General features: G+C 39.2%; 2 protein-coding genes and 1 long non-coding RNA gene across 4 annotated transcripts; 2 read left to right on the top strand and 1 right to left on the bottom strand.

Moving 5' to 3' along the window:
* Positions 1-34: 34 nt before the first annotated feature.
* Positions 35-800, top strand: LOC110486314. The gene is made up of 2 exons (XR_002468056.2): positions 35-483; positions 588-800. It is a non-coding gene; the product is annotated as an uncharacterized LOC110486314 (long non-coding RNA).
* Positions 801-1,206: 406 nt separating this feature from the next.
* On the bottom strand, positions 1,207-4,496 carry litaf (lipopolysaccharide-induced TNF factor). 2 transcript variants are annotated; one of them, XM_021556161.2, is made up of 4 exons: positions 4,344-4,496; positions 2,775-2,975; positions 2,291-2,447; positions 1,207-2,169 (listed from the first exon to the last, which is right to left on the bottom strand). In XM_021556161.2, exons 2-4 carry the CDS (start codon positions 2,971-2,973, stop codon positions 2,061-2,063), a joined length of 465 nt encoding a protein of 154 aa, XP_021411836.1. In that variant the 5' UTR covers positions 2,974-2,975; positions 4,344-4,496; the 3' UTR covers positions 1,207-2,060.
* Positions 4,497-4,534: 38 nt separating this feature from the next.
* On the top strand, positions 4,535-6,680 carry LOC110486313 (stannin). The gene is made up of 2 exons (XM_021557815.2): positions 4,535-4,948; positions 5,394-6,680. The coding sequence occupies exon 2, from the start codon at positions 5,505-5,507 to the stop codon at positions 5,766-5,768; it is 264 nt and encodes an 87-aa protein (XP_021413490.1). The 5' UTR covers positions 4,535-4,948; positions 5,394-5,504; the 3' UTR covers positions 5,769-6,680.
* Positions 6,681-10,893: the final 4,213 nt, after the last annotated feature.

Raw genomic sequence — 10,893 nt, 5'->3', positions numbered from 1 at the left:
TTTATTGTATTTTTATTACTAACGACAAATCGATATAAAAAGTACATGTCGGAACACAAGTCTATATATAAACAATAAACAAAAGACAAACGTTGAAATCAACATCCGGATATTGGTCACAATTACGTCAAAGGTCACACGAAATAAAAACAATTTATAACGAATTCGTTTGAAAGTGTTCACTCGCAGATGGCATGGACCCCGGACAAATTTCAGTAGAAAGTAAGAAAAGTCCTCCTATCAAAGTTCCTTCCAGCCAACTCCGAGAGGGAAAAGATAAACAATTGAATGGCAAGCTCGAATTTAATATAAAAAGACTGGGACAATGGAAAAACACTGCACTTGTAGTCTCTGTGGTTTGGATGCAAGGCACAATAATGGAAGTTCGGTTGGATCACACGGTGCTTCTTTTGGACGAGACAGGGACATTCGTTGTCAATGGCGTCAACGACATTCCTAAGGGCAACCTATGCCTACTTCAGGGTGATTCACTTTAATTTTCCTTCTAGCTGCAGCTAAAATATGTACATTTAACAAAACCCTTGATTTGTTACCCCGATTTTACACATGTAATGGTGATGATCCAGGCCCTCTCTCCAGAACCTGTCCTGCGCGCGGTAAAGATGGCAGACCTCTCTGAACGCGCTGCGGTTCACAGAAGAATGTGGAAGTTCCGAGGTGGAAGGCCTTCAGCAAACGCTCACGTAGAAAGAAGCATAATTAGTATGTTGCTATCAATGCCTGTTTGTTTTCATTCATTATTTTTAGCTAAATGTAAATACAGCTACTGGTTTTGAGCAGTTTCTGGCCTGCCTGATATTTCATTGCCAAAGGTAATGGATCATAGCATAGAAGTACGTGCCCAACACAGTTTATGATAGAAAGTGCATTATATGCATATATTATAGCCTAAGGTTTATGATAGGCTATAATTAAGCAATACGGCATAAGGGGGTGTGGTATATGGCCAATATACCATGGCTAAGGGCTGTTCTGTCATTCCGGTGGTATACTGTCAGCCAATCAGCATTCAGGGCTCGAACAACCCAGTTTATAATATATGCATATAATACACTAAACATGTCAGAAGTGCTGGAAGAGGGGGTATGATGGGGGGGGGGGGGGGGGGGGAGCTAGTCCAGGCAAGAAAGCACAAACTCAAACAAAATACAAATCATTTACTTTAAAGAATGAACAATGATCACATTTGGTGGTAAAATGATCTAATTTATTTGTGCTTATGTCATGCATACACATTGAAAAAGTGCCATTAAGTGAATTCTACAGACGCACACAATTGTACGTGATGAATGAAAATAAACAAATAGGGCCTACACAATCAATGACAACCTTGTGAATCCATGGACTTGGGAATGCTCAAAGGTGCCTGAATTCCACAGCATAATTTACAGCAAAACCACTCCTTCATTCAAACTAAATGCATTTAGGCCTAAGACAACAAGTGGATCTACTTAGGGCAGTTTGTACGATGAGCTTGCTTACTTACCAGTAATCATCACAATAAGACTGTATTAAAAGGTAGTCTTAACAGGTAGTCATATTGCAGTTTGATTACATATAGATCCTATGAAAATGTACAATCACAATATCGACCAGTCTTACCTCTAACCCCACCAACATTGTGTGCACATTACTATTCAAACTGACATATATACAATTATATAATAAAATCCATTTGAAAGTGCAATATTGACAAGTTATCTAGTGGACAAAGCTCTTAATAAAGGTAATACATTTATATAGATCACTCAACTCTTCTCTTCAAAGACAGTTCCATTGCATTTTCTTGAAATGGTTCCCCTCTAATCAGGGACTGATTTTGCAATTCATTATCAGGTAGAACAGAACCAGCAGGCTCGGACCTCATAGAGTAAAGAGTTGAGTACCCCTGATATAGACTACATGATGACCATCATCAAAATATGCATGTTTAACATGATTGTTTAGCCTCTGACAGTATTTGTAATTAGACAATTCAAGATAGAGACAGGCTGCAAGGTTGCATGCTCAATAGAGACTACTCTTTTCAAAAGACATAATCAAAGCCGTTTGTGTTCTCCAAGGACGTTGTTGCAGTTCGGACATCGATGTGTCACATCCTTCAAACCATCCACACAAAAAGGGAGCAGGCAACAGCCATAGATGCAACTACAAAAAACAAAAGATCAGATAATGCATTATGCAGTCCATACAAAATGGGACTTTTCAGGACTATGAACAACAATACACTGCAAGCACTGCAGGTGGACTCTTGATAAATTAATCTTACCCGAAAATGAACAGGCCAGCACATGTTAACCAGGCCATTGTTCCAGAGGTGTGCTCCAGCCGAGTGATCACCATCTGGGCACATGCAGGGCAATGAGTCTGCACTGGAAGATCCCCAAACACCACACCTGGCTGGACGTAAATGGTCTGAACTGACACTGAAGAACAAAGAATGTTAAAACACCAAACAGGAAATTAAAAGCTAACGTTCATTACGTAGCCTTTTAGGGATTAGCTAGGTCCCTTGCACAGGACACTGTTAATCCATCTTGACCTATCAGATTCCCAAACTATTATGTTAAGAGTGCAAAGCAAACCAATAGTCTAAAATAGGGAATAGGCTACTTGAGATGGTTTGAAACCAAAAGAATGCATTCTGGATGGACCAGTTTGAGCTGTCTCAAGCCAAGTGTGTCAAGAGAGTTCGACCTATGAGGGAACAGCATAGTGAAAAGTGAAAACAATGTGATGAAGATTTTAATTACCTATTGGACTGGTAGTACTGTGAGCCGTTGGTTGATATATTTGATTATACGGCTGTGTTGGGTATGGATACTGTGCAGATTTGGTGTAGGCAGGAGGAAGCGCCGTCCCCTGGTACTGAGGACCCACTGATTCTTCATAGGAAGGTGGCTGAGGGAGCCCCACAAATCCACCTGTCTCCATTGGTGGTGCACTTGCCATGTCTTTCTTATTAATCATCATCAACAACAAAAAAATCATCATTTACATTTATATTGCAATGACTGGAGGTCTATAGATTAATCATTTCTTAGCATATTTTGTAAATAAAATCAGATAGCTAGGTCTACATGGCTTTAGTCACAGCTGTAACAGGCTGTAAGGTTAGCTAATAATACCTTAATCGTATTACATGGCTCTTTTAAAACCAACGTTATACAACAGATATACAAGTCATGGAACATGATAACATCTCTAACCCTTGTGCTCTGCTGAAAAAAAAGTGCATCCATTGTGGTATGGGTCAGATTGCCCCGCACAGTTTAAACACACTCTAGACGGTCAAAGAATCAAGTAAAAACAGCTCAAGGTCTTGTCAGACCTTTCAGAAAGAAGAAAAACAATAACATTTGATTTCAAAACTTCTATATTTAGAGCTATTTTGTTAAACATATTTCCTTTCTCTAAAACAAGCATTTTCTGTTTGGAGCTCATTTTTGAGTGTCTGTGTCAGAGATCTGCTGCACTCGCGCTGAGAATAAGCTTGGGAAAGCTCATTTTCACCCCAAAATAATTATAGAAGTGCCACCAGAACCAGTCAAAACAAAATACACAGAAGACACTTGTTTATTTTGGACCTGTGCAAATATCTATACACATGGAAGCCTCCGGGTCAAAATGACCCACAACATCATGTTTGTATACAAAATCTACTCAAGACATTCCACAACACACCAGTGTCCACATTTTGAAGTTAGGTTCATGACCCTAAATGAGGAAACGTAATTTAATAGAGAAAAAGAGGTTAACTAGTATTTTAGAGAACTCAAAAGTGGAAATGGGTCAAATTGAACTGCAACATAATAGGAGGGTTAATGAAATTAACTACTATGTTAGTCAGGTAACGTTAGTTGGATTAAGGGTACAGTTAAAGTTAGTCATGTAACGTTAACTCAAGACTCCAGTCAGGCTAGTCTAGATTATAGCTAGCTAATCTAGCTAGTACGGTAGGAAACTCATTTAGCTAGCTAATTTAGCTACAATACTAAACAAACTTGTCAGGACAAGACCGAACTTCGAAAGCTAGTCAGTGGCACCTGTGAAACACTATTACGTTAGGCCCACGGGCCCATGTTACTGCAAATAATCAACTAGCTTGCTAGCTAGGCAAATAACAGTAGCTACAACTCGGTTATCTAACTAAATGACCATTAGTCAAGACGGAGACAGAGGCGTCGTCGATGGCTGTCTAAAAACCTAACGGCTTGCAAGCTAACGTTAATCCTGATATTTACAGGAGCTCAAGGCTTCAGTGTACTGTAGTTACATACTTTTTAGAAGACAAACACTTAAACTAACTAGCTTTTCCTTACCTAGCGACAGTAAAGTTGGCTGATTAACCTGCTTCTTTGACGTCCAAACAAAATGCTACTTTACAGTAGCTCGAGCCAATTTCCAGGAACAAGCAGCCTGTATGTATCACGTGATATTTTGGAGTCTGGAGGGGTCTACCAGTATTTGCATGACACCACCACATAACATTGAACTATGACTGATATGAGACCGAGAAGGTAACACATTAGCAAATCTATGAGCTCCTATAACTATTTAACCGTTCAAAATTATGTCCATAGACAAACATGAAGTGATATATATATATATTTTAAATGTACATGTTGTCAGTGAAGATAATCTAGCTACTACTGTTGCTTTAAAATAGAGATTGACAGCACAAATAACATTTGTTTCGATATATTCTGCATCACATGGTCTCATTTCCTGCACTGATACAGGGGCCTTGAAGTTCGGTTTTTGCGTGGGTGGCTACTAGTGTATTTAATGCACTGCATGAGCAAATTTTACGAATGAAATCGGTTCAATTAGGAGCCATGGATCTTATGTATTGATACAGGCAGGGCTGTTGCTGCATAGCACATTGATGAAGATACGCGATCGCGTCGTCTGTTTCAATGGAATGGTAAGGTGTCTCATCTAGTGCGTCTTGATTCTCGTTAGGACCCGATGTATCATGCATGTACATACATAAATGCGTATTAATGTGCAATGATTCGGCGTGCACAGTTAAAACATATGCGTTAGCATTGATGGCATAAAGGCGTTCCGTTCATAGTTCATTATTGCATACGCTATTATGCAGAATATAGCGTATAGATAATATATGATTACCAACTTAATTTTTAATCAATACATTATTTTCAAGCCTTTTGCTTATTTGGGGGATTTGGAGGTTAGATTCTGTGTTGAGTCCTATTACATAGGCCTATGGTTGAGTCAGCAGATGTCTGCCGAACATTTATTGTAAACAGATTCAGATGTGCAGATACAAGCACTGACAACAGGGTTTATTTAGTTATTTTTTGTTAGTTAAATATTCAACATTATTTGCTTTTTGTGACCCCCAGGTCTCCCAAGCAGAACCGTAAGACACCAAAATCAGCAAGGGATCATACCACGCAGTCCTTGTCAAGTCCCCTGTTCTATGACAATGCTCTGAGTCACCTTCCTGTTGCAACATGTACATCACAGACCACAGCCCCACTACTGGGGTGGTGACAATCATAGTGATCCTCATTGCTGTTGCTGCCCTCGGTGTTCTCATCTGCGGATGTTGGTGCTACCTGCTCCTGCAGCGGATTGGCCAGTCTGAAGATGAGGAGAGTATTGTAGGAGAGGGCGAGACCAAGGAGCCCTTCCTGATGGTACCGTACTCCACCAGGGGCCCCCACGTCGAGCACAAAACCAAGCTCACCCACAACGGCACTGAGAATCACACTTAACTGAGTCATTAAGAAACCGTGGTCATCACCTAATATTAACCAAGAGGATCTCCTCATTCACATTTCATCATCTTTCATCACGCCATTGAAGGATGATAAACGGACTGCAGCTCAATGTCAATGTCTTAGGAAATGTGATATTTTTGTTTCTCATTCCATTGTGTGGATCTCAGTCAGGATGTGAGGTTGTGAATAGTTCATTGTTATGTTTCTTAAGTGTACATATTTTGAACACAAAAATGTACATCTAATTGATATTGATAGTTTTTGTTAACTCAGCAATCCACTACTGAATTTTGACGATAGACATGAGACAGCGCTCTGACGAAATGAGTGGGCCAAACCTTCTTCAGAGCTTGTTGGAAGAATGTATGGTAAATTGATGACAAAACAATTTACTTAATATCAAGTTGCTCAAATTATTTGAAATTAATTGACATGGGCTACTTGAGTGACAGTCAGTGAGTGACATATAAGAAGAGGGAAACTGCTGATGCACAACCAAGTTCGAAATTGCACCTTGTGTATTCTACTATTCCAACTCTCAACAGTAAGTTGACCCCAACTGTTCCTAAAAAAAATTATAGATTATTATATATTTTTATAATGTTGGCAAGGTCCGTACCTCGGTGTCCTCATATGTAGCTACAATACAGTAGCTGCTACAACTGACATGGGTTGAGAAGTCCTACCAAGAAGCTACCAAGAGCCAATTACATATTTTCTATATTCAGTTGCAACATAGGAAATCCTGATGGAAAGATTCTATGGTACCTGAGCAGGTTGATATTTGATGAAACAATGTTATAAAGTATTATGAAATGTAAATAACATTATGAAGACTATTGTTCTCTTTGTCATTTGATGTACCATTGTATCATTTCCAAATAAACTTTAAATGTTATATCGGTCCATAGGCCTTATGATTACTTTTAGATTAAATCCTAACAGGTGTATGTATAGTTGATAGTTATTCTTATGGCTTTTTATAAGATGGCAAAATATCAAACTAATGTGACAATTTTGAGATTTTTATATGATTACACAAATGGTAGTAGTATTGGTTCCAATAAGTTTGCTTTCAAACTTGAGATGACTGTTACCATACTGTACTTCTGTCTTGTGAGTTCAGCAGCTTGTGAAATACAGTATACATTTAAAAGTACTACTAAAAGTATGACCACCTGTATAAGTAATATGCATTATGCATAGACTTAATTGGAAGGCTCAATGCCTACAGTGTCATACCGGTGCAGAGAGATGATTCACCATCTCCCACATAGCCTGAAGGCAGTTAGAGTTAGGACCTACCCAAAACATAGGGTACATTCCTCAGGCCAGGCATTGTTGACATGCCAGATCTTACAACTCCAGAATAGGTATTTTACATTTCAGCTAACGATATCATATGTTATAGCAATCTGCCAGTCGATGACACAGTCGATGAAGTGGCACGAAACCATTGGTTGACGCATGCAACGTCTGAGCAGGAGAACGCAACCTGCTACAGTGCCTATAGAAAGTTTACACCCCATTGAACTTTTTTCAAAGGTTGATTTAATTGTAATTGGTCATTAACCTACATAAAATAATCCCTAACTAATGTCAGTGAAAATAAAATTCTACACATTTTTACAAAATTAAATAACTGAAATATAGTAATTGCATAAGTATTCACCCCCTTTGTTTAGGCAAGCCTAAATGAGTTCAAAGTAAAATGTGGCTTAACAAATCACATAACTTATATTGACCCACATTACAGGGTTTGACAGGATTTTTGAATGACTAACCCTTCCTCTGTCCCCGATACAAACATCTGTAATGTCCCTCAGGCAAGTATTGAATTTCAAGCACAAAGACCAGGGAGCCTTTCAAAAGACACATAAAGAAGGCCAGTGATTGGTAGATGGATAACAATAACAAATCAGACATTGAATATATATATTTAAGCACGGTCAAGTTAATAATTATACTGTGGATGATGTACTAAACCACCCAGACACATCAAAGATGCAGTTGTCCTTCTGAACTGAGCTGCAGGACAGGAAGGGTGTCACCATGAGGCCATTAGTGATTTTAAAACAACTACAGCAAACTGTTCTCAGACTAGACGTAACATAGTAAATGTAAATCTGGGACACTCCAATTAGTATAATATGTTATGTTTGGCATAGTTACATAATATAGGTTACTTTAAGGCGAACACGAAAGGATTGTGGTTGTGTACCACAAACGTCTAGCAACGAAAAGGTTGCGTGTCCGAATCTCGTCACGGACAATTTGAAGTAATTAGAATATTTGCAACTACTTACTACTTTTGAGCTACTTTGCAATTACTTAGCATGATATCTAACCCTTCCCCTAACCTTAACTATTTTATCTAACCTTAACCCTTTAACCTTACCTTAACCCTAAATCCTAGCTAATGTTAGCCATCTAGCTAAGAGGTGTTTATAAAATGTATTGACTAAGGGGGGTGAATATTTACAGTGCATTTGAAAAGTATTCAGACCCCTTATTCTAAAATTGAATAAAACCTTATTTACTTAAGTATTCAGATACTTTGCTATGAAACTTGAAATTGAGCTCAGGTGCATCCTGTTTCTATTGATCATCCTTGAGATGTTTCTATTGGAGTCTACCTGTGCTAAATTCAATTGATTGGACATGATTTGGAAAGGCACACACCTGTCTATATAAGGTCCCACAGTTGAAAGTGCATGTCAGAGATTTTCTGTCTGTATTGAATAGTTTATCATCTGGTAAATCTAACAGGAGTGACCTACTATTGGAGGTATTAATGTTATTATGGAGAATTGAGAGAATGGGTCTATTAGTAAGATTCTGCTGGGTCCCGGCACATTCCCATTCAAGTGTGGAAGGGGATGGAATTGTAGACCAGTTAGCTAAAAGAGCTTAGAAATTAGATATAATTGATATTAATGTGCCACTGGGTAGAGGTGAGGTAAAATGTAAGATCAGAGCCATTTTGATAGATGTGTGTCAGAAGAGATGGGTCTCTGAGCACAAGGGCCAGCATTTATATGCAATCCAAAAAAAGGTTGTTGGACCAAGGTTCAAAGGTCAGATTAGGACGGAAGGTGGTGTTTGCTCGATTGCACTTAGGACATTGAACTCGTCATTACATCTGGTTGGCAAGCATATGAATGGTTTGTGTCTGGAGTGTATGGTCGATGAAACAGTGGCGCATGTGTTGTTATATTGTCGTAAGTATGTTGAAGAGAGGGAAAGATTGAAGTGTAGGGTCATTGAGGTTGAACGGGGTTGGAGGGAATTTTGGGGATAGGGGAGGGTCTATTAGAAGTTAGTAGGGCTCTTTTTTATTTTCTCAAAGTAGTGAGTTAAATCAAATCGAATGTTATTTGTCACATGCGCCGAATACAACTTACAGTGAAATGCTTACTTACAAGCCCTTAACCAACAATACCGTTTTTAGAAAATACCCCCCAAAAAGTAAGCGATAAGAATAACAAATGATTATAGAGCAGCAGTAAATAACAATAGCAGTGCTATATATAGGTGGTACCGGTACAGAGTCAATGTGCGGGGGCACCGGTTAGTTGAGGTAATTGAGGTAATATGTACATGTAGGTAGAGCTATTAAAGTGACAGTGAAGAGGCGACTCTGGGATGCTGGCCTTCTAGGCAGAGTGTGCAAAGAAAAAGCCATATCTCAGACTGGCCAATTAAAATAAAATATTAAGATGGGCAAAAGAACACAGACACTGGACAGAGGAGCTCTGCCTAGAAGGCCAGCATCCCGGAGTCTCCTCTTCACTGTTGACGTTGAGACTGGTGTTTTGCAGGTACTATTTAATGAAGCTGCCAGTTGAGGACTTGTGAGGCGTTTATTTCTCAAACTAGACACTTTAATGTAATTGTCCTTGTTTCAATATGCTTTGTGTTGTAGTCACGACAGACAAAGATACAGTGCCTTGCGAAAGTATTCGGCCCCCTTGAACTTTGCGACCTTTTGCCACATTTCAGGCTTCAAACATAAAGATATAAAACTGTATTTTTTTGTGAAGAATCAACAACAAGTGGGACACAATCATGAAGTGGAACGACATTTATTGGATATTTCAAACTTTTTTAACAAATCAAAAACTGAAAAATTGGGCGTGCAAAATTATTCAGCCCCCTTAAGTTAATACTTTGTAGCGCCACCTTTTGCTGCGATTACAGCTGTAAGTCGCTTGGGGTATGTCTCTATCAGTTTTGCACATCGAGAGACTGACATTTTTTCCCATTCCTCCTTGCAAAACAGCTCGAGCTCAGTGAGGTTGGATGGAGAGCATTTGTGAACAGCAGTTTTCAGTTCTTTCCACAGATTCTCGATTGGATTCAGGTCTGGACTTTGACTTGGCCATTCTAATACCTGAATATGTTTATTTTTGAACCATTCCATTGTAGATTTTGCTTTATGTTTTGGATCATTGTCATGTTGGAAGACAAATCTCCGTCCCAGTCTCAGTTCTTTTACAGACTCCATCAGGTTTTCTTCCAGAATGGTCCTGTATTTGGCTCCATCCATCTTCCCATCAATTTTAACCATCTTCCCTGTCCCTGCTGAAGAAAAGCAGGCCCAAACCATGATGCTGCCACCACCATGTTTGACAGTGGGGATGGTGTGTTCAGCTGTGTTGCTTTTACGCCAAACATAACGTTTTGCATTGTTGCCAAAAAGTTCAATTTTGGTTTCATCTGACCAGAGCACCTTCTTCCACATGTTTGGTGTGTCTCCCAGGTGGCTTGTGGCAAACTTTAAACGACACTTTTTATGGATATCTTTAAGAAATGGCTTTCTTCTTGCCACTCTTCCATAAAGGCCAGATTTGTGCAATATACGACTGATTGTTGTCCTATGGACAGAGTCTCCCACCTCAGCTGTAGATCTCTGCACTTCATCCAGAGTGATCATGGGCCTCTTGGCTGCATCTCTGATCAGTCTTCTCCTTGTATGAGCTGAAAGTTTAGAGGGACGGCCAGGTCTTGGTAGATTTGCAGTGGTCTGATACTCCTTCCATTTCAATATTATCGCTTGCACAGTGCTCCTTGGGATGTTTAAAGCTTGGGAAATATTTTTGTATCCAAATCCGGCTTT

Source organism: Oncorhynchus mykiss, chromosome 13, assembly GCF_013265735.2.
Source record: "Oncorhynchus mykiss isolate Arlee chromosome 13, USDA_OmykA_1.1, whole genome shotgun sequence".
Classification (NCBI taxonomy): domain Eukaryota; kingdom Metazoa; phylum Chordata; class Actinopteri; order Salmoniformes; family Salmonidae; genus Oncorhynchus; species Oncorhynchus mykiss.
The sequence above is the reverse complement of the archived record's forward strand: the minus strand, read 5'-3'. Positions and strand labels throughout refer to the sequence as shown.

Excerpts from the sequence above, each read along its gene's own strand:
- litaf (XM_021556161.2), bottom strand. The coding sequence starts at position 2,973 with ATGGCAAGTGCACCACCAATGGAGACAGGTGGATTTGTGGGGCTCCCT. Across the intron at positions 2,448-2,774 it reads CAGTACTACCAGTCCAATAG|TGTCAGTTCAGACCATTTAC; the intron begins GTAATTAAAATC and ends TTTGTTCTTCAG. Across the intron at positions 2,170-2,290 it reads GCTGGCCTGTTCATTTTCGG|TTGCATCTATGGCTGTTGCC; the intron begins GTAAGATTAATT and ends TGTTTTTTGTAG.
- LOC110486313 (XM_021557815.2), top strand. The coding sequence starts at position 5,505 with ATGTACATCACAGACCACAGCCCCACTACTGGGGTGGTGACAATCATA.